The following is a 27,071-nucleotide window of genomic DNA, read 5'->3' on the forward strand; positions in this document are numbered from 1 at the left end:
CATTTTTCATGTTCTAGCCTTACACTTGGAGCAGCGGCAGCTTCCATGGCTTCAGGAGAAAACACCAACCTCTGACGATGTTTGAATGAACATAAATGTGAACAGATAAGTCACTGGTGAAAATAATATTGAGGTACTTCAAATTTGTAATCTGTTACTGGGACAAGTCAATGGGGAATGACTGAAACTTTGTCCAGAGAGGTAAAGGTGATCAAGGAGGTGAATGTAGAAGACTGGCAATAGGAAGCAGAGCAGAAGAAGAGAGAAAGCTATTCCCTATCCCACTTCTATTACTGCAGTTTTCCTCTTCCACCTTCTTTTGGAAGCTACTCCTTCCTACTGCTATCTCATCGCCTTTTCCCTTGTTTATTCATGCTCTCTGTCCCACCACTTCCAACCCCTTCCAGTATCTGCACAGTCCAGCAGAGCATCAAAAGGGGAAAGGGAGAACGTGGGCTTCAGCCTCCACCTCTGCCGCCAGACACTGGTGCAAGCGCGTGGCTCTGTGCTGCTGAGGCCTGAGAGTGCAGCTCTCCCGCAGTGCCCAGCCGGGGAGGACAGGGGTGAGGGCTGCACTCCCCGCACGGGACTGCGCAGAGCAGAGCGTGGCAGAGCTCAGGGGCCATCCATGGACTCCCCAACCCGGACGGGCAGTGGAGCTGGCCTAGCGCGGCCTCGGTGGGCGTTTGCAGCGCGTGGGAAGCCCAGCCCTGGGGAACCCCGGCCCGCCACGCACCGTCCTAGCATACAGTAGCGCCTGCCCCTCTTGGGGGCACACCAAGACCTCGCCGAAACGCTCTTCAGGCAAGAGGCACGTTTCGGTGGATTCACAGGGCCCGTGGCCCCGCTGGCCCCGTGGGGCGGCGGCGGGGGCGCGGGACCGGCCGGGCCGCACGTGGGTGCGTGTCGGCGGGCCGCGCCGGCGGGGCAGCGCGCGCGGCTCCTCCTCCCCCGGCGCCCGGCGGCGACTGGGCGCCGGGGCTGCGGCGGGCGGCGCGGCGCGGCGCGGCGCGGCGCGGGGGGGGCGCGGCTGCCTCCTCCGAGGCGGCGCGGCGCGGCGCGGGGCGGCGCGGGGCGGCGCGGGGCGCAGCGGCAGCCGGGGCCGGGAGGCGGGCGGCCCGCGCGGGCGAGGGCGGGCGGCGTCGCGGGGCGGCGGGGACTGCAGGGCAGCGGCGGGGGCTGCGGGCGGGGTCCGCGCCCGCGGCCGGCAGCGGTCTCTCCGCCCCAGCCGCGCTTCGCCCCGGTGCTGGTGGCGCGCTCTCCCGCCTCGGGGCTGCACAATGGCAGTCGTGCAGTAGGATGGATCCTGCCGTGGCTTTTGTTCTGCAGATCCACCCATCCTCCTAGCAGTCAAGTACCAAGCTATGGTTTTCTCTTCGGGGATCGTCGGGTCGGTGTTTTGCCGGTGTCTCTGATGAGGTTTCGGCCTCGGCTGGGATTTCACCGCCTTACTTTTCATTTAGCTTCATGCTGAAAAGGGGATTTTTTTTCCCCCTCTCTCCACGCTTTTGGTTATAATCCAATGTTGATCTAGGGGGAATAACCATTCAGCCTGGCTGAAAAAAAAGCATCCATCGAAAAGTCTCAGAGAAATACACCACGTGAGGAAAAAAAACTGGGAGAAGATCGGAATATAATCATTTTTTCTATGATAAAACTGGTGCCCCTCTTCAGGAGAACTGGTCTCAATTTATTATTATGCAACCACAAGGATCTCTTCTTTCTCAGGGTGTATAAGCTGCTGGATTGCTTTTCGCCCAAATCAATGTGGTTTCTTTGGAACATTTTCAGCAAAGGATCGCATATGCTGCAGTGTCTTTGTGGCAAGAGTCTTAAGAAAAACAAGAACCAAACTGGTAAGCAATCCATTGCATTGCGTTGTTTTTCTTCTATGCTACCCTGTCTGTTGCTCGCCGAGGTAGATCTGCAATCCTGTTGTGGGGAGAAGGGGGAAATATAATGAGGCCGGCACGGACATGCATGTGCATACGTGTATGAATAAGCAAGGAGCAGTTTGGATTAGCTTCGGCCACTCTCATCACAGAGGAAAAAAAATAAATAAAGGCGACCCCAGCCCAGTCTGCACCTCCTAGTTTCTACGTGCAATTTCCAAGGAGGAAACTTTTATATCGCTACCCTTTTGAGGGGAAGCTGGTAGGGCTGTGCTCAGCCCACCCTCTCCCGTCCCTGATCCGACCCCTCCATGCACACCCCCGGAGAGACAGTCAGTTTTGGGAAGAGGCGCCCGGGTCTCCCGTGCCCGAGTGAGCCGGCCCTGCTTGTGGAGGGCGAGTGTGCCGGGGCTCCGGTCCTGCACACCACTTTTTGATTAGCTTGCGAAATATATGCTCCCCCTCCTCACTGCCCCCCCCCCCCTTCCAATGTGGTTCGGCTTTCTGAAGTCAAGCCCGACACCTCCCGCCCCGGGGCTCCCCATTAGCACTCACACCCCCGTAACTCTCGGTCGGGAGGGTGGAGGGGGCAGAGGAAAGGGGGTGGACACCTAGGGCTTGCGCCTGGACGGCAACTAAACATGGATATTGCCAAGCAGCACCAGCAGCACCGCCTGGGCGGCTGCACGTCCCCCGCCTCTCCCTGCCGGGATGACCCTTCCGTGCACACGCTGGTGTCCGTGTGAGCGGCTCCATGTCGGCCGCACGGCGAGGATCATGCGCTTCGGTTCAACCCGGCTCCAACGGGGAAACTTGCAGCACATTACGTAAGAAATGCAAATGCAGGTGCCTCGGGCCACCCGATCCCCGGGGGTCACGTCGCTGCTGTTGCATCCCTCTTGCTCTGGGCGGCCGAAGCCCGCGGCTGGCGAGCCAGGTGGGAGCGAAGCGATGCTCCCCGGGCGTGCGAGCCTGGAGCTTTTCGGGGAAATACCGTCCCTCCCCGCCCCCTCAACACCAGGATTTGGTCCTGGTCGTGTTCCCCTCCTCCGCCCCCTCCCCCGCCTCCGGCCGCGCTCGCTGCCCCCCAGCCGGCGCGTTGTCCGCAAGCACTTGCGTGCTTGGGGAGGCGAGAGCAGCCGGAGCGCGGGCTGTGCGGGGAGGGATGCGCCGTGCGCGCGTGTGTGTGCGCGCCGGCCGCCCTGCAGTGGCAGCTCCCGAGCAGGAGGCTCCTGACGCCGGCACTGCAGTGTAGTAGATCATAGGCTCTCGTTGCCTCTCTGACACCCCAACATCAACAAGCAGCAGCCCTTGGCCGCCCGTGCCCCTCTTCGGCCCGGGCAGCCGTGGGGCTGGCTACTGCTTTGCCCAGCTCAGGGCTGCTGCGAAGAGTGGAGGTGGACACTTCGGGGGATTTTTTTTTTTCTCTTCCCCCCCCCCCTCCCCCCGCAAGCTCCCCCCCTCTTCCATTAGCCAGCTCGACTCGCTCCTTTCCCCCCCGTCGCTGCCGCTGCAGCAAAGAGCAGCCGCTTCTCAGCATACCAAGGAGGCCGAAATGCCTCCGCTGGAGGCTGGGCAGCGGCTGCGGCGCTCAGCCTCCTGCAAAATGCCCCTTTCGCGCTGCAGCGGGGCAGCTCCTCGACCGCGGGTCACCGCGGGCCGGAGTGACCCAAGGCAGGGACAAGGCAGGCCGCCAGCTTTGGGCGCCCACCGGCTCGGGGTGGCCCCTCTCCCCCCGGCCGGGCAGTGCCCTCCGCCGCCGAGCAGGGGGCTGCTGCCGATGGCTGGTTTCTAGACCTTTCAGTTCGCATCCCGAGCGATAGGCCCCCCCTCCTACCCCCCCCCCAGCAAGGTAAAACGCAGAGATTTCGGAGGGGCAGAGGATCCCCGGGGCATCCCAGAGGACCGCAGCCTCCCTCTGCAAGGGAGGAGCGGGCAGGGGTCTGCGTGCCCCGGGCGTGAGGGCGGTGGGGCACACCGCCCCCTGCTCCCATCCCGCGGGAATCCGGCCAAGGGGAGAGGAAGCAAGACCAGAGCACATGCCTCGTGCTAAAATCCCTTTCCAGAGAGTAGCGTTTAATCAGTGATTAACTATTTGGAAAGGCTAACAAGCACTAATCTGCTTGACTGGATTAGCTGATATTCCGATAATAGGCGCTGTGGCTCGAGGGCAAAAGATCTCTTCCTTGCTCCTATTTCCCCCGCCCGCGACACAGCAGCAGGCTGGGGCGAGAGTCCCGGGCCGTGGCCGCGGTCTGCTGCCCGCCTTTGCGAGGGCAGCCCCGGCCCTGGCCCTCGCACCCGGCGCCGCCCCTGCGCTGGTTTCCCCAGAAAACTTTGGGAGAGCAGGTGGGTCTTTTGCTTTCAAAAGGCGCCACACGAACAAGCAGCTGCTGTTGCTGACACCGTGCAGGGAATCGAGCAGGTTAGGCAGCTAGCACTGGCTTTTACTTCAAATTAGCTAGTTATTCTTGGCCTGATGTATTTTTTTTTTTTGGGGGGGGGGGTGGGGGTCCTTTTCAATAGTTGTTCTTTTTCCAGAAATGGGACTGGGTGGCTTGTTTCCAGGTAGTCTCTGCTTTGCATTTCCTTCCCAGCTGCTGCCCACAGCCCGCTCGCTTGTGGTCACCTCCTGCCAGGGCTACAGGCACGAAGCAGGGCCAGAGCAAGGGGCACGAGCAGGGCAAGGAAGGGCAGGGAGTCCAGTGGGGGCTGCACAAATCACTGGCAGCCTTGCGTCAGGAAGCGTTAGTTTAACCGTCGTAGAAATGCAGCTGGCTGAAAAATCTTTCTGTTTCAAATCTGGGATCCTGGAAAGAGCTGTCATTGATTGCTAAAATTATTTACCTACTTTACATTTCTTTGCAAGGGGAAAAACTCTGAGGATCAGTCATTGTGGTTTTGCTTGCAGTGATTGGAGGTGTTTTTTTTTTATTATTTGAAATTTCCTGAGTTTAATAACGCAAGAAGTAACAGTGTTCCCCATATCTTCAGCACCCTGTGCATCATTAAAATATTTGCAGTGTGTTCAGGTTCCCTGGGCTTCACTTGCTGTATGTTATCATTTCCACTTAACTGTGCCGTTCTGGCTAGGCATACACGTGGAAAGAATTTCACAAAGGAGTCTCAAAAAGAATTAAAAATTGCTTCAGCCCACAGGGCTTGGACCAGGGCCTGAAATGGTGAGATGTCATCCAGGTGGCTTCCCACTGAAGGAAATATTGTATGTTTAGTTAGGGAATGGCTAAGTCATGGGGACAATTTTAGCCTTGGGGGAAATGGGGAAGGAGAGCACCTCTGGGTATTTTTTGAAGCAAGTACAGGAAGTGACTAAAATTTTTTTACCAAATGACAGCTGCTAGGTTGCCCATGGGAGATGAGTTAGTTGGCCGGAGTGCTAGATGCCCCCATGGCTGGAATTGCTATCGCATTTCACTCTTGGTGGCAGCCCAGCAGACAGAGGATATATCACATTTCCCTCTCCATTTACCTCCAAGGAGAGGCATTGCTTCAGCTTAGTCAAGGATGTTGACAGGAGCGTAGATGGTAATTGGCATTACTGTAAATATGTTGCTGATAGAGGAATTCAGTTTCCGTTAGTATCAATCCCGTATCAATCTCAAGCACATAATCTATTTAAAAAGAACATCTGAAATGAGGACTGTGCCTAAACTGGGCTTGCTGTGTAATCCCTTGTTAAACTCCTTCTTCATAAAACAGTCAGATGGCTCTTTAATGGTTGCTTATCACTCAGGACAAGTTTCTAAGTAGAGCCATGTGAGAATGGGTCTGTTTAAAATAGAGCCTTTGGTCCTGTCGTAAAATACATATTGTGTAGCATTATTTGAATTCTAAGTTGGGGCCACCCGCTGCTTTCCTTGCTCCTGGAAAACAAAGCTCCCATCAGAAGACGCAAGATGTTTTGCCTGAGTAACAGCTGCAGGACTGTTTCTTTCCTTGAAGTTTCTTTCCTGTAGGTCTGAAAAGCAGCTCCAACTGCTTAAATACCATAGACTCCTACACTGTTATTAGAGGTACCCTGTATTTCTCTCTGACAGCACTCAAATGAAAATGGCCTATTTACATGTATCTTACCTACTGAAGTTTTGTCCTCAATGGAATACATTTCCTGAATTTATACAAATTTAATTATTCTTGATCAAATTAAATTGCATATTCTACTTGTTAAGGAGTGAAATTTATGCCTGCTCATGAATCTCCCTACTGTGATAAAATGCTTACACCTAGTTCAATGTCAGCTAATGACAGGCCATTTATAAATGAATTCAAATATACAAAGGATATCTTAAGCTGAGGGAAAATGAATGCAAAGTGTATTTATATATATCATTGGTTTAAATATTTATTCAGTTTTCATTTAAGGGTGATATTTATTCTACTTACCTACTGAGGTTATGTTAAGTATATCAATTTTGAGCTGAACTTCCATTGCCTTGAAATCTAAGTAAGGAGTTAGAAGTTCAGAATTTAGCCCTTTGCAGAGATTTTCTATCCAGTAAGTATCTGTCAAAATATAATCTGGAAAAGGGGGAGCTGTTTGAAACCAGAAATGAGTTTTTCTGAAGGCCTTCATAAACTTAAAGAAATAAAAAGCAGTGCATTCCACGAACTCTGTGGTGGGATTTTGTAGTTTGTGGCGTTGCTATTAAGCTTGGTGTATAATTACTCTACTGAGTTTTTTGTATAATTACTTAACATGTAGAATGAAATGCTGCGAGTCTATAATGTGGTAGCTGTGTGCAAATAATGCACATAAATGAGGTGGCTATGTGCAAATTAAACTATGCTGAGTAGCTACAGACAGGAGCCAAATGTGCACAGGCTCCTGCTGCAGCAGGGTTCGCACGGTCAAGGATGATCTTGTTACTTTGGGAGCAGTGGTTTATTTCTCTGTCTAATTCTGTTTAAGATCTTTGTGATTTTGGACAAGCTATTGTCCATTGTCCCCATGCCTTACTCTCCTACACGTTAAAAATCGACAACGTATGAGCATTGCACAAGTCTGTTGATTGTTTCATCTGTTTTCTGCATTTCAGTGAATGATAGCTTTTCAAAGATAACTTACTAGCTAACTAAACATCTTGCTAAGTACCAAAATGTAGACTGATTTTAAAATTTTGAAACCTGAGTTGTGTCAAAAAAATTGCTGTGGTCTAGCACAAGGCTTGAACAATTAATGTACCTGAAAGCTACTTGCCCCTGTACATAGGGACTGTGTACAGTAGTAAAGCCATGTACCTGGAAATAAACTCTGCAGGACTGGGCCCGTGTTTAGTTCAGAAAGCTCCTGCTTCTTACACAGAGTGTTTCAACTATCAGAACAAGTGAAGTAAGTGGGAAGAAAATATTTTTATCTAAGACCGTATGATGAAGTGCTCAAAAGAGTATATTCATCTTCAGACTGAATACTAAAAAAATTATTTATTGTGTTCTCAAAGTGGATCCTGAGAGGTTCTGAGCCACTCAGAAGTGCTGAGAATTATAATTGCAAAGGGAACTGATGGTGTTTGGCACCATGATGGATTGAATCCACAGTGAACAAAATATATGTAGGTAACATTCTTTTTAAGTACATTGCACCAAAGGTAAATAGCATATGAATAACAAACAAAGCTGTTATCTGAATTAGGAACGTGCTGTCTTTGAAGAGCATCTTTCTGAGGGCAAAATCACCAAAATCATTAGGTGAAGGATTAGGTTTTTAAAGAAAAATGGAATGCTTTTTTTGTATATCTGTAGTATACCCTATTAAAAGCACTCATATTGAACAGCAGCATTGGAAGTAAATAGTTGTTGATAAGACTGTGTTGAGAAGTCAGAATAATATCTTCTGTAGTAAAATTCAGTGCACTATTTCCAGTTACATATTGTATTGAACATTAAGTAATATTTAAGTAGTTTTAAGTGTTCGTATTGGATAGTGGTGTGGGGTAAATGACAATAAATGATACCCTGTTGATAATGGAAGTTGATTGTGTAATTTTAATGTCTGTATTTTGTGTTTTGACTCTGACACCTGCTTATTTTACTTTTAACTAGAAATAGTATGAGGATATGGTTGCATACGGAAGGTAATAACTCGGAAATTACTTGGCTTAATCTTTTCTTGACACTAAAATTAAACAGATCCCATTTTACAGTGGAACACAAAGGTTAAGCATTTTGATCTTATTGAAATTGTTTCTTGCTTTTGCTATCAGGCAGTGATACAAATAAGCCGTAATCCTCTGTGAAAACTTTGTTTTAAGGAGACTCCGGAAAAGTTTGTATTTCAATGAGCTGATATGGGGATAAACTTTACTGTTCTCTCGAGTTTCATCATGTCATCCCTATTTTTTCATGCAGCTTTGTCATTTAAAAAGATCAGAACATGGTAACGATACAGAATGCACAGACCCATGCTTTAGCTCTTGAGTAGATCCTGCTGCAGCACCGGGCAGTAGATGGCATAAGAAAAATATAGGAAATGGGCAAATCCAAGTTTTTTCCTTCCCCTTATCTCTCATCTCAGTTTTCAGCAATAGATGGAGTGTTTTAAATAGGAGCTTTTATTCAGATTACTACATTTAGTAGCCTCTGAAGGAGAGAGATGCCTTCAGTTTGTCGTGTATGAATTCTGTTTTTGGCATCTTAAACCTCAGGTGACAGTGAGTTCCACAGTTCAGCTGTGTGCTGTGCAGAGAAGGTGTGTGAGGGCTTGGTGTGTGGCTGGGTACTCCTTCACTCTTGTTCTTGTGAGATAGAGAGGCTAATTCTCTGTGCTGTTCCTTCTCCTTATTTGCGATTACTGATTAAAAGGAATTTCTCACCTATTAGAAGGCGAGGAGAATTTCCTACATTGTCTTCTCCATCCTTGAACTGTCAAAAAAATGCACCGTATTTCTACATTTTTGTTCCTATGCAGTTTAACTTGCTTTTGCTGGGGATGTAGGATGTCTCAGGCTTTGGAGGACAAATTGAAGGAGCAGCTGTCCCCCTTTGCATGGAGATCTGTCTCTGTGGGAACACTGGAGCCAGAGGAGGGTTTTAGTTGTGTGGGAGACTTTTGCTAGGTGCTTCCACAGTTTCACCATACCTCAGAAGCTCTTAGAGCTGTACCTCTGTAAGGAGGAGCAAGTCCCACCTTGGCAGGTTATTTCTGCTTTCATCCAGCTGAAGGGAGTTCATTCCTATAAACTTTCTGGCCCTATGGGATAAGGAAGTATCTTCTGCAAAGAGCATGTTGTCAGAAAGTCTTTTCTCTTGAGGGAAGAGGGAGGCTATTGCTCTCTTGAGTAAGTTTTTGAAGAATTTAGCTCTACTGTGACCTGAAAACTGGCATTTTGTACCGCTGTGGAATGGTTTAAACAGGAGAGAGAGCTTGCATATAATAGCAAAGGCTTCTGTTTACATATAAGTCTCTTGGTTCTCAGCAATGTTAGCAAAGGAAATACAGAATAATTTCCTTGTCTTTTAATGAGCTTTTGAGCCAAAAATGTTAATTTAAAGAAAACAAGTCTGCCAGACTTCTTACTCCTTCGGTAAATGTATTTCTAAGCATGACCTGCTACCTTTAAACATTATGTCCCGATTAAGTATTTCCAGTTCACACTTTTCATTAGAGAAGTGCATTATGGAGGGTTGCCATTGCTCAATAGTTTCCACGTATATCACTCATTGTTAATATAAGTAAATTTACTGACATTGAAAATAAAATGAACAGGAACAATGCTACTAACTAATTCTATTAACTTAGTAGAAAGTCTAGTAAAAGATCTGGAAAACACAGAGAGTGGGGAAACACTTAAAAAAATCAGTTATGTTATTAGGAAAGAAGCATCCTATCAAATAATGTCCTATCAGATATATCTTAGTAAAGGTTAAATTAATAGTACTGTGTATCAATATGTAGTGCTCATGATATGAAGAAAACACTTCAGAGCTTTGATATTCTTGCAACTAGAAATTGCTACCCTGACTGCTAGGCAGATTATTCCATTAAATGATCAACTTAAAATCTCAGATGTGAATGAACTTGAGGGTATTTAAAATTCCAGTGTGATTTTGTTGCTTGGACTCTTTCAGCTTTTAATAAAATGCATGTTTTTAAATGCCTTTCACAGGTGATTAGAATTTGGAGAACTTTGTGACCCCTAGAGATTTCCTCTTTTTTTGTCCCCATTTGGAGGAGACTCTCTGCCTCAGATGTAGGGTTACACAGACTTTCAGTACCAAAATTTGCTAGTTTCCTGGCTTTATTCAGATCTATTTTATTTCCAGGTATGTAACCTTGACCCATTCCAGACATTATAGCCTTCATGCTTTCTCTCACATTTCTTTTAGTTCTTTCACCTGCTGCTACTGCAGGCATCTCACTTTTTTACTTTGGGTTATAATATGTGGAGGAAAATTAAGCCTTAATTATATTTCTTTCAGATATTTCTAAGTTCTTCCCACTTTGAATAATTAGCAAAAGGCAGTGAGCAGAACTACCGTTTATATTATTACTAATATAATAGATATTTATGATGGATGAAGGGCAGGCTGATGGGTAATCCACTCTTCTACTTGGCATGAGCTGTCTGAATGATAGATTTCTCACCTTCTGCTAATTTGGAACGGTAGTAGAAGTACATAAATGTAGAGGTAGTAAAGCAGCTGTGACTGATTAGGAAAAGACAAAATGTGCATGAGGATTCAGACCAAAGAACAAATTCTGCCTCTTCCAGTTGTTTTGAGGAAAGTTTGAGGATATGAATTGTTTGAGACTGAAATGCTTTACATGAGATTCTACTGTTAAAGCAGGACATCTTCTTTTTTAGGAAAGTTTTCCAGATAATGTTGAGCTCTTCTTTCTTGACCATTCCTGACCAGGCAATTGGCTCCAGGTCCTAGCTTTGCCTGCTCACCAGGGAGGTAGGTGCCTCCTCAAAGCTTGTGACTATGGTACCCTGCTGAAGCTACTCCCAGGAGCTGCCTTCAGCAAGGTACAGCCAGAACATACGTGTGATCCGGATATTGACTGGAGCTATCTTCTTAAATGTCTAGTTTTGAGACATTGTTTTATGAGAGAATTGTAAGGTGGCATTTCGGTGCAACATACTCTAAGGTTCTTGCTGACTAGGGACATCCATGGCAAAACAGGTAACAGCGTGCATCATTTCGTGCTATATTCTGAAGTATTGAGCTCTGCCTGTTTGTACAAAGTTTTGAAACACGTTAAAATTAATTCTCTTATCCTTGAAACTCATTGCATGAACGCTTTTCCATGGAACAACACCTATAAACAGTATTGGATTGTGTTACAGCAAATAGATCACTATGAAGCGTGTGTGTTGAAATTTCACATTTTTGAAGGATTTATTTTATTTCAGTTCTGGACGTTAAATACTTGTGGAGTTATAGAAGTGTAACACACAAAAAAAATTAAGCTATTGTAGTTTCCTGGGTAATATCTATCTGGGTGAGATCAATGAATTTCATCGTGGTAGAAGGAACATACGTCAAGGTTATGGGAATGGATTCATTGTGGTTTTGTGTTCTAGTGTCTTTCCTTGTTTCAATTTTGTCTTTGCGGTTTACAAAGGATGATGTATCTGGAGTATTATTGATGTAAAATGGAGATGAATCCTGGGATTTGGGGGTCAGAAGATACCATGTCTCCTCCTTGAAGATTTTCAGTGAAAGTATACGATAAAAGACATTACCTTATTTAGCACTTTGACAGCACATGTAGTTTTGAGAATTGCTATGAACCAATGAGGAAAATACAATTTAAGGAATTCCTGAGTATGCCTAGGTAGTTATGGTGCTCTTGATTAAAAAAAGAAAAAAAAAAGCCTTTAAGCACAATAGCACAATGAGGAAAATTAAACTGGACCAAAAAATATGCAGATGACTATCATGGTAGTTCCACTGTGGAATTACTTAGCTTTATGGCCTCTTAGATGCTTCAATAGAATTATTTTATCGCAGTTGTACTAATTGCCATGAGGATGAAGGAAAACACAGCATTTTAAGACCTTATAACGAAAGCAGAAGTAGACTATAAGTTATGCAGATTAGGTTAAAACCTTTTGAATAAAATAGAAGGAGAAACAGTCAAATGAGAACTCATTAGGTATGCAGAGGCATACCTAATGCCCTGGATTTCTGCTTGCAGCTGGAGTTACTATGGTCTAAGTTGCTTGCCAAAAGTATTCCTGTGAATAGATTTAAGATGGAAGATGGTGAAAAGATAAATACTAATCCTTTGTAGTCATATACAGTTTAAGAATTTAGGGGTGGGACTTGATGAAGTTCAAATAAAAGTCAGTCAGTCTGTGATATTAATACATCAGGTGCGATTTTTTCAAGTGCTGTGTGGGTCATACTTGAATAGTGTGGGATGCTCTTTCTCCCACTTATTCTCAGAGGGAGATGAAAAAAACAGAATCACAGAAGAAATTATAAAATAAATAATAAAAGGATTAAAGAATCTGTTAATTTAGAAAGGATAGTGATATAGAATTCTACAGAATTTAGAAATTCTTTAAGCTACTTACCAAATTGAAGAGCAGATAGTCCTGAAATTTATGGATATTTTCATGGAAAACATATGTTTCTAGAAGTGTCTCTTTATCAGGAGCATCTGAGAGAGTTACATTTGGTAGATTATAGTTTCTCACAGTTTCTTCCATCGATAGCTATCTTGTTAAAGGTGAAGTATGCTTGTAAACACCACTTTGCTTTCACAAATGAAGGTGCTCCCACACTCTCTTGAGTCTACCAGCTATCGTCACACAGCTCTGAAGGAGTGGTCTCCTGGGACACCTGCACATCAGTGTCCTGTGTCTCCTGCCTGCCTGCCTACTGTTGCACGGGCAGTCTGCAAGCAGTTCATGGGAGCGCACCTGCACCTGCATGTGGAACCCAGCATGTATTCCCACTGTCCCCGTTAACGCTTACAGGCTACCAATGGTGAAGGTACACAAGTGTGGTCATCAGAGTGACTATCAAGCTAACCTTAAATCGACAATGTAGGTGCCACAGTACCTGCTGGTGAAAGGAAACGTATTACTTTTTTCCTCCCAAATTGATTCACAGCACAAATTTTAAAATGTAGTATATATGTTTCAACTGATCTTAATCTTTGAAGACCTTTTCTTTATCAGACAATCTTGCTCTGGGCAATATTCAGCCTCATGAAATAGTGCTTTTAAACTATAGAGGTAACTGACTGGAATCACTTAAGTAACTTTTAATCTTTATCACCAGGTTAAATCTCTCAAAGGCATTTCTATACAACTGTATAGAAGCATTAGGCAGTGTGAAGGGGGGTTAGTATAGGTTCGCTGTTAATTTTCATTTTTCTTCCAGTAGCATATAAAGACCACAGTAAAGTAAGCCAAGAATATTAGGTGTCCTACAGACCTAATTGATCACCCTGGTGGTTACCCTGGACATCTCAAAGTAAATTTGAAAGGGAGGATGGTCTCTTTTCCTTCTCACTGGCAGAGGACAAGTAGGAGTTGGGAGAGCCTTCAGTCTGGCACTGATAAACCTTCCCCTACCTTAAAGTCTTCCTTATCTATCGGGAACCTAAGACTGAATTTATACTGCTTAATTAAAAAGGGCCAGAGGCTAATCCAAAGCCAGATGGCACTGAGTGGCTCATGTCCACAAGACTTGCAGCTTTGGCTAGCAGAGAGCTGGCTGAAGTGGTCCAAAACAGTCTAGTACTTGAGTAACAAGTACAAGTGATCTAGTGCATCTTTAATTTAGCATAGCCAAAGAGGATCAGGAAAACCCTTTTCATCTCCCTGAGGAAAGTTAGGGTGGGTTCTACTTACAGGGGGAGTAACTCATACCCTGCAGCCTTGGAGTGGCAATGTGCTTAGGCTACTGACAATATATGACACCATCCCAGCCAAGCAAAGGAGGCACAGCAGAAGGGATAAATGAATCCTAGCTCCATGCTCTGAGGAAGGAGTACCTAGAAAAGCACTTTCCATGCATGCTTAACCCTGTGAAAAGCTGGTGGAGGAAAAAGAGGAATATCCAGCTTTGAGCGAGTCTGGCACTTGAGCAGCAAAGATCTAAATCTACAAGGGATGAACCAGAGCTGATCTGTCTTTTCCAGATAGCAAGGCAGGATCAGGCTTGCTGGGGAAAGCAACAGATTTCTCCTTTCTCCGTACCTCTGATACAAAGCAGGAGGACAGGGGGGGTTCCCCTGCCTTGAAAACAACCCCTTTCTTCCAATTTGCTAACATGTACCAGCTTTCCTCCTCACTGAGCTCATCGTGGATCATCTTAGTCTCTTGTGTGTGTGCAGAGAAGCTGGTCAGCACTGTTGGCCAGTGAGTAACCAGTTGTTTTACAGCACTCATGTCTCCCATTTGCTGACTTCTCTGGACACCAGCATGAGTTGCTGCATACGCTACTTGATCTTCCTTTTAGCTAAAGGGCATATATTTTCCCTGCACTGCTACTAATCCCCCTCTTTCCTCATACAGTTGTGAGGAGTGAGGGTAAAGAACAAATTTTGTGTGTTATTGATGCTTCATATATTTTGATTATATTAGGTATATTCAGGTTAAATCTGATCATGGTCTGTGAATTGAAAAGGTATGGTTTAGTCTAACAGTTTGCTCTAGTATATTTGTGTATATTTGGTCTATATTAATGATGATCAGAAATAATAAAACAGGTTTTATTTTGGTTTTTCTTTAAAGTATTTTTTGGGAAAATCAGTTTATAGCCCATCTTAATTCTTCTCTCTGAGAATGCAAAAGATATATTTACTCTTGCATTTAATGCTAACTAATAGTTGATTTTAAGCTCTGCAGTCTTCTCCGTTCATGAATTCCCTGAAAACCCCTTAGCATACGTGTTCTTTTACAAATTGCATGTCTGAGCCTCCCTCCCCCCTATGTATCATTTAATCTGGGACAAAGAATGATGTTGCATTTAACAAGAAAAGAGGTTTTGTGTTTGCATTACCACAGTAAAAGCAATTGTGGAAAGCTCTGATGAAGGGACATAGTTTTGTGTTGCCTCAAAACAGAGCACAGTGCAGGGCTGTGTTCAGCATGCGGGCTTACTCTGAAGAGCCAGGATTTCTGAAACCACTCTAACCATTCTGTAAGTCTGGAAGTCAAGCCAAAGCTTCTTATCCAGTAAACTCTTTTGGGAAATATAGGAGTAAAAGACTCTTACTATAAATTAGGCCAGTTAGGGCCAGACTAATTGTATTGAGATTCTTTCCAAGAGCTCAAATACCTGTTCTTCATCTCGCCTTCCAAGCTGGGGGAAGAATGTTTATTGTGGCCTCCTTATTTACAGTTTCTTTCTTTTGTGTATGCTAGCCAAAAGAACTGTCTTTAATCCTTGTGGCTTCTGGAAACTTGCTTGTTACTTGCCTTGCCCTGCAGTGCTCCATTATATGAGTGGGCATGCAAAGACCTCCAGAGAAAGGTTTTATGGGGGAAAAAGGTTTTCCATGATCAGATCATGGGATCGTTCTTGTTATGGAAGTGATCGTCTTTGCCCCCAGGGAAGAGAAATACTCTTTTATATTGTGGGTGTCTTTTTTGGTTTTGGCAACTGATTTAGACTTCCCAAATCTTTGCTAAATTTAGATACAAATGATTGTGGAGCCTAGACTCTACTCAAATCCTTTCTTGCTAGACCACCACTTCTTGTCCTCCACAGTGAGTGGCCCCCCGTTTCCCTGGAAGATAGTGATTTTCTTGTATAGATTAAATGGTTCTGTGCTTAATTTACTATTACTTCAATAATTCCCACAGCACAGGTCTCAGTCTGCTACATCTTCTTGTCTATTTAAACTTACAGTGACTAATTTGCCAAACAAGCTTGTCTTCCCCAGTGTGTATCCAGGGGTATTTACATATAATAGAACTAATCTAGAGCTGCGTAAACCAAATGGAACAAGTGGTAAACGAACAGCTGGGATGGAACAACACTTCTCCGCTCATGTTGACGTAGGTCTCTTGGGCTTTTGTTCTAAGAAAATTGCATTTTTTTTCTCAAAATCCTGAAGTTCTGGTTACTCATTGAGTTCACTCTTATTAGGTACCAGAAAAAATACTGGATGTTAACAGAGTAGATTTCAGAAATCGCAGTGTGCCAGTGAGAAATGGAAGAGTATTTGCAATCTTGGCTAGACAGGAGGATCTTAAAATGGTCCTGTAGAAATCATTCTTCATTCATTGATCAGTGGGAGCTGATACGGTCTTAGGGTTGTTTGTGCTTGTGATCTCCAATGAAGGACATGGAAGCAAATGTATAAAATGAAAGGCTTTCCTAAGTAAGCAGGAATTTATAATCCTTTTGAAAAATCCTTGTAAATAAAGGATATAGGAAAAGGAAAGCACAAACGTTGCAGTATACAAATTAGTAAGCAGTTCACCTGGTGGTCTCTTTTCTCCAATACGTGGCCCTAGTATTTTCTCCCTGGAAGAACTGTGCAACAATAGTATCCTAAGTCTCTGACAGAGTACTAACAATTTTTTTTTAGTCTAATACAGAAAGATCAGGCCAGTGTAGAATGTCTGACATATGTTGGTATTAACAGTACCTTCCAGAGTAGCGCTGAAAATACTAATTATTTCAAAATTGCTGTAGATGCAGTGATGAGTTTATAAAACTCTATTTAGAAACAGCATTGGTGGAGTGGCTGTTCAGGCATACACTAATTCGTATTACAGGTCTGCGTGTAACATGCTTTGCCCAATGGATTGCAGTACACACTTCAATTAATTATGAAATAAAAATCCATCAACAAAATAAAATCGGAAAGTCTCACTTGAAATTCAATGCCTTTTGAATTAGGAGAGCAGTTAAACCAAAAACCTCTATGATACTAAACACACTGGCTTTTGAATCCTCTTTCTGTGCCTAGGCCTTTTGAACTGAGACAACATGAATGGCTGAGGCAGTAAAGCAATGATTTTTGTAGAGTACATAGGAACCAATTACATGCAATTTGTTTAAATTAGTGGTGAGCAGTACTACTTTAACAATTATCTTAGTGCTAATAAGTAGGAGTGTCTTGATGTGGTACTTCATGTGCTCAGATCATTCCTGTGCTTCAAGAGGAGTCAGATCTTTTGTCACATCCAATATTTTTGTGCAGAAGAAAGGCTGGAGCTGAAGTTTTCTGTCTCAGATGCACAAGCTCATTTTACATCCATGTGTGTTTGCGTTCTTTTCTTCTTTTCTTCAGTTTCATTCAGAACTGGGCCATGCTAGTTACCACACTATTTTCAAGGTCATAACTTATTTAGCTATTGCTCCAATATTTCCTGTTGTAGCCAGGAAATGCTGTTAAAAGACAGCATTTTGGTCATAATATTCCACTGCCAAAGACTAGGTAGGAAGACTACGGTGATAGTTATCTTATTAGAGATTAGGCAGTATTTTAATTCAAATATATGAGTGTTATTCCATTTCAGGGTTATTTAACTGTATCGCCCCTTCTTTGCCCACTGAAGACATGGACATAAGAAAATCTCTTATATCAAGCTGATGATTTCTACTGCCGTCCATCTGCTTTTTTCCCTCGTTCCTCCCCCTGCTCTCTCTTCCCATCTTCCCCTCAGATAAATTTGTTAGAGTGAAAATCCTGTTCTAGAGCAACCAGCCAGTAAATTTATTCCACGTGGGAATGGGATTTGGAGCATGGTTCTCGCGTGACTCTCTCCACTTCTGCGGGTACGATGCAAAGCTTCTGCCAGTGCACGTCTCTCACGGTGGCGCTGGGCCTCGGGAGCCCTGTGCGGTTCCACGTGTTTGAAATTCTGATGGTTTTAAAGATGCCGAGAGCGAGGACGCCTCTGCTGTGCTCCATAATGGAGCACAGTGGTCTTTCTCCTTCTTTGAACCTGCGCTTCAGGAGTGAAGAACTGAACTTTCAGTTTCCTTTACTGCAGGGCAAATACTGCCCTTCCGAGAGCAGAGGCTGCTCAGGATGAATTAGGGTGGATGCTAGTAGCAGATGGGAAGGAAAAAGGCTGCTGAAATTTCTCTAGAGAAATTTCTCACAAACCCTGCTTGCTGTATCATCCAGCCTGTGTGCAGTGGGGATTTGTGTGAGTGGCGTATGGGGAGGAAAGAGCAAAGCCTGTAAACCTGCTGGTACCCAGCTGTCCTGCAAATGATCTTCAGGTAGTGTGCCTGAGATACTGCAATTTTTAGCTATTATTACTTAGCTTCAGGTTTTTCTGTTCTGCAGGAGGTGAAACAAGAAAGGTAGTTTTAACTTCATTGTAGAGACCCTTGCTGCACTTCCACGAGAAATGGAATAAATAGAGTGAGCCTCAGTTTTATAGCTCAGTGCATGCCCTACACTCACAGTATCCACTGAACTCCCTTCCCGCCCTTAGGCTCATGGATACCACAAGTCTGTCAATACTCATAAAATGGCTTTTATTTAGACCCTTCTTCACCATGCAGCACCTATTTTGACTGTGTCCACTTGATTTCAGCTCCATTTCTGGGGATGTTATAGTACAGTATTTAAGAAGAAGATACACAAATGGAAGTCAGCTGGTCATATTTATGATGGATGTACGAGGACCTAAGAAAACACTTAAAGCTCAATTCTGGGTATTACCGTCCTGATATTCCCATAGTTTGGCATGTCCAAAGAAGCATAAAGGATTTTCCAGTGTTAGTTCTACTAGATTTTGGTGCTTTACAGATAAATTTTAATTTTAAAAGTCGTGTGATAGTTTGACAGATGAATATGTTTATGTACGTGTTATATAAATGCCCATTCTCCTGCTCTTAATGAAGCACAAAATGTTCTTAAAGGTATTTAGCTGTCATGTCTTGGACTATGAATTGCGTTACGTAAAAACCTTTGGTTTGGAGCATTCTTTTCAGCAAATGGAAACACTTCCTTTGCCTTCAGTGTCTTGGATGAGATTTGAAGAGGAATATTCCCTATGTTGATACACAGGATTTATTCAATTAGCAAAAACATAAAATAGAAGGTGTGGTTGGCCTGTTTGGTTTCTAGGGATAATATTAGCATTCATCAGCTTTCCCCAGCCATATAGCTTTAGCAATGCACTTCTATATCTTAATAGCTTTAGCGAAGAGCTCCATCTTTCAAAAGTTGCATTCATTCAGTAATAGTAGGCTCAAGCCCCTCTGTCTCACTCTGTTTTTATGTCAGTATATCACTCTTCAGTGGTGAATTTGCTAACCTCTGATAACATTACAAGGATGTGATCAGCACAGCAAAAGCTGCACAACTTTGCTCATTTTAAGATGAATAATTCTTGCAAATGATCCAATTGTTGTATTTATCCTTCAGAAAGCAAGAAGTTATTCTTTATGAATGTCTGTCTTAGCATGTGTTTTTTTTCCCTTTCCCTCTAGTCTTGGAAACTGGAACAAAAGTGTTGCAGATTGCTTTTCCTCTCTGCAGGTTTGGACTATTCCTAGCTTTTGTTATAGCTCAAGAGGCCTGGGATAAGGACTGATATTTGCCAGTTTAACTGACTCGCAGTGCGGCATGCTCGCACTGAGCTGCGTGCCGCACGTTCTGTGCCACCTAATCAAATCTCGTACTGTAGCTTTAAAGAGATGTGTATGAAAAGATGACATTTTGTACCTGGTGCAATTCAAAAACTCCTGCCTGAACTGATATTGTCCTTCGTGTACTGTATTATAAATACAAAAGAAAAATATTGCCTACATGCAAATATGAAGAGATGCAAGTACCGCCAAGATAGCTGGACCAAAGTTGCCACTGATGTAAATAAATGAAACTGCATTGACGTATAAGGAATTCTCTCTTTATAAGCTAGCACTGAATGTGGTATAGTCTAAAAGAGCCAGTTAGGGATGGGTCCAGTATCCTAATATAATAAATAAATAAATACTAAAATACTGCTGTGCAAAGGACCTTATTAACATCTGTCAGCAAACATTTGCATATGAATTAGAGAATAAAATGATTAAGAAATATAATTGAAGATTCTGAGTATTTTTATTGTCCAAAAGAAGAATGTTCACATTTAGTAAGCAGCATAAAAACAAATGAAAAGTGGATTCCATTTAATTTATTTGTGTTGTAGACTAATGTGATTTTATTTATAGATGTGGGAAAAATATTTGTACCTTAACGATGTCTTTTAAAAGTTAGTAATGGTCATTGTTTACTGTAGCTAACCTTGATTCTAAATAAATTTCTTTGTTAGTTTTTGTACATCTTTAAAAAAGTTCCAGAGATAGAAGGAAGATAATGCTTCATGTGTCTTATCAGCGTCTTGTTCTTTCTTATTAAACAAATAGGTCACAGTAGTTACAGGAGTGGTAGCACTGAAGACTTGGCCATATATATCTTCATTTTTAGAACCAGGTTTCAAAACCTGTCTCCTTAAAATACAGTACTTGCTGCTTTCTGTCCAAATTGAACATCTCACTAGGCAGTGGCAAAGGACAGGATTTTATTATCCAGTGCCTCTGCTTCTTCTGCATAGTATTGCCATCGTCATGAAAAATAGAACTAAAAATACGTGCTGACTGTGCCAGATGCGTTTCAAAAAAATCCCTATACAATAGTGTGCACTCATTTAAGCAGTGCTGTTCGCGTGGCCTGGTAAGGGCTAGATTATACTTAGTTCTGCACTTAGCATAGCAAAGACAAGGCAGCACTAGCTCTTTCTCTCCCCTGTTTTCCTGCAGAGAGGCTGCCACAAACTTATTTCTTGTATTCTGGACATGGAAGGATGTCCAGGAGGTTGATTCTCCACAAGATGGGAAAAGCCCATCTTTCCTCTCTGTCTGCGGTAGCCAGAAGGCTAGAGCTAGCCTGGAGGGCTGAGGCATGTAGGATAACACCAGATTTCTTCTAGTTACAACAAGCCTGATTCTGACGATGTACGGAGTGGTGTATTTTCTGCTGATTAAAAAGGCAGCTGATTCCCCGATTCCCACTAACATGCGAGGCACAACCCCAAAGCCCACACGCTTCTTTAACGTAGATAGTAATTAAAACTGACAACTTTGCCACAGTAGTTCATAGCATTTTTTTCAGAACGTTGGTATGTGGCCGAACTGATGCTTCTCACTTCTCACTCATTTGTCCGTGTGCTATAACAGGTAGTTTTACATAACCTGTAATTCAAGGCTCCTCTTTTCCTCTGATCAGCTGGCAGTGGAAGCTACTGTCATATGTTGAACTTTACCAGTTTTGGAAGTTAAAAATAAGGATTACAAGTTACAGGATGCTATTCAAATCTTCGACCAGTCCTGACTTTCAGTGGCCACGGCTTGGGGGTGTAGGCAGGCAGGTGAATGACATGGGCTTTCAGCATCTTTCGAATTACAGTGCGCCTTCTGACGGGCATACAGTCCCTAAAATACATGGTGGCAAGAGTGAAAGCAGTGTCACCTACTCTACTGCGCTGTGAGCACTTACTCAGAGCTTGTGTGTAGTTGGAATCCAGACAACTGTAACACTACATGGGCAACGAGACTGGAGTGTGTTTTCTGCTCCTAATGCCTGAGTGAGAGCAACTTCAGCAGCTAGTAAGTGGGGGAACAAAAAAGTACCTCCTGTTTGTTTAAGAATTGAAATCACTCATTTTTCCGGTATTTCTAGCATTTGCTTTTAAGACCATACCCTTGAGTGTGGTTGTGGCATGAAGGCTATGCATGGGCATTCATATCTATATGGTATAAAGTACTCCACTGCAGATATGCAGCTCCTAGGGCAGCTTTCTGGATTCCTGGTTCAGGTTAGAAATGCTGTTTAACATTGACACCGAGGGGTCAGATGACAGTGAGAGAACAAAGCAAAGAAGTCATGCCCCAGTTCCTCGGGCTGCAGCCTTCTCTTCACGAGCTCAAGAAAGAAAATTGCCTGGGAGTCGTAAGCCTGGCTCAGTATGATATGGGGGCACGGCTGACAGTTCTCCTATGTTTAGGCTACTAGATCTACAGCAAGATATCAACAGCCTCAGGAGAAAATTTAACCAAACCTCTGACTGTAGAGCAAAGTCTCAGCTGATGAAAACTGAAAGGTGTTTTTTTTTTTTTTTTTTTTTTTGCATCAGTGATACGATGAAATTTTTTTTCCTGTATCAGTGATACGATGGAAATTTTTTTCCTGTCCCAACTGTGCTTACCTCCCAGAAGGACTACAGTATAGTATAGTATCTGAAACAAGTGCACTACTTTTTTTTTCCCTTTATTAACTGAAATAATGAAAAGTGCTTCAGAATATTTTACAACTATAGTGGTATTAAGGAGAAGATGTAAAAGTTGTTGACTAATTTCATTCATAATTCCAATCATTCTGATTTTCTTTTTTCCCAAGGAAAGTATTATGGAAGTGCAAAGCATAATCAGTGCTATGCAAACTGTCAAATGTGTGGTAGTTGTACTTTTATTCTTTCCTTTAAAATCAGATCCATTTAAATACATTCATTCAATAGTGTTTTGAAGGCTTTGAAAGAACAGAGCATAACCAGAAGCTCTGTATTCCCTGCTTTCTGCATGACAGATAAAAATTTAAGTTTGCAAGATACATTTTTTTCAGATGCAAAAAGAAGAGAGAGCCAATAAAAATAAATTGCTTTAAACTAGATGTATCCATGTATGATCACAAATTATTTTGCAGATGTTAATTAGGACTTCCAACATTTCTATAATCTAAGAAAATCTTACCTCTAGAGACAGGGAAATGATGAATAGAAAAGTATAATGACTTAATATTTTTGAATAATACTTTTTCTAACATCATAGCCTCATTTTTTTTCAATGAATAACCATAAAACTATTCTTTTGCTCGCTAGCTTTGCTATTCTGGACTTTACATATCTGAAATAAAGTAAATAGCTACCAGGGATGCAAAGCAGTGAAACTTGGTGCATGTAATCACAGTGTTTGTGTTCAACTTGTTTTTGATGCTACTAGACAATATTTGCCAATACAATAATAATAATAATAATAAAAAAAAAAATTAAAATATGGTAAATGAGCTGCAAAATCAACCATTTAAATGCTAGGTCTGATTGACTTTAGAAGATTATATTGCTTCAACTATAGCAGTAGAATTAAATCCCTTAGTTTGTTAACAGTTGTACTAGGAAGGAATAAGAAACACTAGTATAGAGCAACTTCCTGTTGGTATAACAGTTACATTTCTACTTAGTTGATATTGTTACATGTATTAATTATGATAGATTTGGGCTTTAATACATGTTTACCTCTTGTTTTTTCTTCTTCATTACCTGAGCACTGAGCATTGCCTGAGAAAGGAGCACTGCAGGAGCACAGGAGACACCAGCCCCATGTCGCCAGCAGCTTTAGAAAGGTGGTAGGAGCAATTGGAGAGAAAATTTTAATCAGCATTAAAAGCCTGGGTTGCAGGTGAAAGTAGAATTTTAGAGACTTTAGCTGCTAAATTCTCGGAAATCTATTATAAATACATAGTTTAAGGTTTTATGTGGTGCTGTTTCAGGCATCTGCTTGACATCACAGATGCATTAGACCTTTTCAGAAGAATGACTGAGAATTTTCCTAAATATAAGCAAAACATATTTCCAGACAGCTCAAACTGAAACTAATAAGTCTCAGGAGGGCTTGTTAGCTGAGATGTGATTAGAAACCAAGCTGTCTGTATGGACTTGGGGTGTTCCGTGCCCAAGTAAATAAAGTTTCCTATAACCTGGTATGCTGAAGAGTGCAATACAGAGACATCAAGCGGCTCAAGCAAAGCTGTCTAGACCCATCTAAGACTGATACTAATCGGAAGCTAATAAGCCCTGATGGATGCAGACTGATGCCTAACTTGGGAGAGGGCTTGTCTTCTCCACATATAGAAAGCAGTTGCTTAGGTACCAGTTGCAGATTAGGAGTTCAGTGTCCAAACACCTTTCAGGGTGGAGGACTATAACCTAATTAACTACATAGAGTTTCTGTGGACATTGACAAGAGAAATGTTTGCAGTTGCTGTTTGAGTTGATGGTTACTGTATGTGAACTGAAAAGAGTGTGCAGATTTCAGAGCTTTATTTGTTCATAGATTTTCTTTTTATCATTGTGTTTCCTGCTTCCTCGCTTATGCTTCAATATGAATAGGCACTGACTATGTATTTCTTTTGTGGTGAAATTTTATGGTCTATTTTTATGAACTAGGGTGACCGCATTGTTTTAAGCTATAAGAGGAAAATTAAAAATAAAACTGGTGTTTCACCACAAAGGTGTATGTGTTTTATTTATGACACTTATTTGGAAAGGTTTCTTACTTTTGGCTTTCTAAACTCCTAGCGGGTAGTCTGTATGGAAGGCTTATTTTTGTCAAATGTACATAAGCACCTATTTATCAAAGTACTGAAGCAGAATTGATATAGCCATTGCAACATTTCTCTTTGTGCGCTTTCCGAACAGAAACCTGAGTTTTGCATTGTTGTGCTTTTTAGGAAGTGTTATGCAACTATCCAGGACACTGTATGGAAGCCTTGAAATGAGATATAACACATCATTGTTAAATATTGTTTTGAGAAAGTAATTCTAGTGCTCTGATATTCACTCTGAGCAAAATATAGCATTCAAAATGCTGCTTGTAATATATTAAAGAAAATTTAAACCACTTGGGATTGTAGAAAACAATTTGGTGTGGCTTTTCTCGTAGTGTTTTTTCTATGGTTTATGTAGTGCATATTTATATAATAGAAGATGTATATCTTCTGAACCACAAGAGATGAAGTAGGAAAGGTTTTAGTTTTAACTCGTTCACACAGACGTACATTTTTTTGTGTTTATCACAGACTTTCTATTATTATTTGTGTGACACATAATAGCAGTGATCATGCCAATTTGAGTATTTGATTATTTGCAGATAGCCATAACCTTCCCGGTCATTAAGGAGGCAGGACTGTATCCCTTGGTGAGCATACTTTGACCGAGTCAGAGGCAAACACAGAACATGGAGTTGTGCAAAATGTAGGAGCTGTGGCTGGGGTGGGCACCGCTTGGCTCGTGGAGGGTGCTGGGGAAGGGGTTAGAGAGCCCGTGGGGGCTAGAAAGCTGCTGTAGGATGAAAGTAGGTGATTGTGGCTTGCTGGAAGCTGGTCACTGGGAGGAAGCAGCAAACCTGAAGGTGGCTCAAGTGCGATTACTGCAATTTCCTCGGGGAGGTAGGGAATAGGTTTAAAGGGGATTGTCTTGGCAGGGACTTGACAGATGAAGATGCAGGAAATAAGACTGAGCCCTTCCTCTTGGGAAGAGAGAAGGAGGTCCTTCCTCACTTTAGCTTCCCAAATGTGCTGGGGAGACAGGCTGAGGTGGAGATATCCCCATGCAACACAACGTGCAATTGCAAGTGTGTCAGCTGCCTTCCCAAGGCGCTCTGCTGGATGCAGGTAGCCAGTCTGAGAGCTGAGGTTGCTTTATAGGGACTGCTAGACAAAATGAGTCTTTGGCAGCTCAGCCCACAGCCTGAAGTGCAGCATTCCTCACCTGAGCCTTCAGAAACAGAAGTGAAACTGCAGCAGCTCAGAACCAAACACTTCTGTAGGGCCTGAAAATGTGACCCCAGGCATCCTCCCCCAAACCCTCCCACAGATCTGTGGTTTCCAGTCTCAGGAGATGTGTCCTGCTCAGTCTGGCTGACTGATGGAAATCGTGCCTGTTGCCAGCGTGCTACAAGTGATAAAATCAAGCCTGAATGACAACGACATTTTTGGCCTTCTGTCATCAGCTGTCTACGCAGGCTGGAGCAGGTCTGCCATCAGTGCCTGGATATGTAACGTTCTGGCTCCTTTCCTGTACTTTGATCTTGAACTCTTGGGCTAAGGCTGTGCAGGAGATTTGTAGAGCTGCCCTTGAGACAGATTGCCATAAGCTTCAACTAACCAGTCTGGGACCTTCTTTTCTACATATCTTCTGGGGAGATGAATTGAAGAAGAGGAATGAACTGCATGGAAGTGTCCTATTTCATTCTCTGAATGCTTAAATAAAGATGAAAATAAAAAAATTTCTTTTTCATTCCCACTACTATATATTGTTTTCTTTTTGTTTGTAATGCCCAAAATAAAACGTTACAGTGTCAAAGGAAAATTGGATTATACTCATTTGGAGGGAGGGAAGGAACAGGAAAATAGGCTTTATACGTTGACAGAATTCAATCCAGACTTTAAAAAAATTAACTGAATAATTTTGCAATATTTGGTAAGACTGTGTATTCTAAAGATGCAGCTAATCAGATGTGCATGCAAATTTAACAAGGGTTGCCAGCTCTCAGGAATTTTTTCTTTGCTACAATTATGCGGCGTAAAAATTGGCCTCTTGTGAGAAGTTGCTGACAGCTCAGCAGTTCTGCTTCAGCGCTGGCTGCAGAGAGGGTGGGAGGGCTGCCGGCACAGGAGGGTGGCTTTGCACTGGCGTGCGAGATGCTTCCAGCTGAGGCAGCTGTTGCACGGTGCCCCAGGAGCGGCAGCCTGTGGGGCGAACTGCAAAAGCTGCCGGGTCTGCTTACCTGCCCTCTCCCTTTACCGAGGATGAAGCGTGAGAAAGGGAAGCGAAGACAAATATGTAGGAAATGCCCAGAAAGCAGATGTCTCCCCATCTTACCCCAGTTTGTACATAGTCAGACCCCAAGGGGGAGAAAGGGAGTAGAGGAAAGGGTAAGAGCTTTTCAGAAAAAATACGCAGGGGATGGGAGGTCAGGGAGCTGGTCATCTGCTCCTCTATTTAGGCACGCTGGGGCAAGAGCTGGGAGACAGTGGAGGAAAAGGAAAGCAGCAGTTTTACAAGGGATGGGAAACTGGACAGGAGCCATGCCTGGTGCCAGAATTCATGAAGGAACAAGGTCAGGGGCTTGTCTATTGGAGTAAAGGGCCACAGAGAGCAGCATGCGCGGAAGGAGCCTGCCGAAGCATCCTGCCTGTTAGCAGAAGTGGAAAGGAGGAGGTCCATAAGGAACGCGTTCCCAAAACACTCTAACACAAAAGGAGATGATTCCTTCCAATAAATGGCAAAATCCAGGATGAAACAGCTCTATTCAGCTTTGTGACTTTGCTTTTGCTTGTGGGATATGATCTTGTGAGGCTGGCGATATTATATATATTTTTGCAAAATTTGAGAAGATTTATAATGAGAAAAAAACAGAGGCAATAAAGCAAAATTTCTCTACTACTGTGCTGTTTGAGTTCTG

The 27,071-nt window shown here is 43.2% G+C and overlaps 1 protein-coding gene across 1 annotated transcript in view; it reads left to right on the forward strand.

The window, feature by feature from the left end:
• The first annotated feature begins 1,648 nt into the window (after positions 1-1,648).
• The window catches only part of FGF14 (fibroblast growth factor 14), a 406,789-nt gene continuing 381,366 nt past the window's right edge, over positions 1,649-27,071 (forward strand). Inside the window, exon 1 of the mRNA XM_062566805.1 lies at positions 1,649-1,856. Within this exon, the coding sequence (XP_062422789.1) occupies positions 1,649-1,856 (208 nt within the window). The remainder of the gene's footprint in view (positions 1,857-27,071) is intronic.

This window comes from Rhea pennata, chromosome 1 (assembly GCF_028389875.1).
Source record: "Rhea pennata isolate bPtePen1 chromosome 1, bPtePen1.pri, whole genome shotgun sequence".
In the NCBI taxonomy this organism is placed as follows: Eukaryota; Metazoa; Chordata; class Aves; order Rheiformes; family Rheidae; genus Rhea; species Rhea pennata.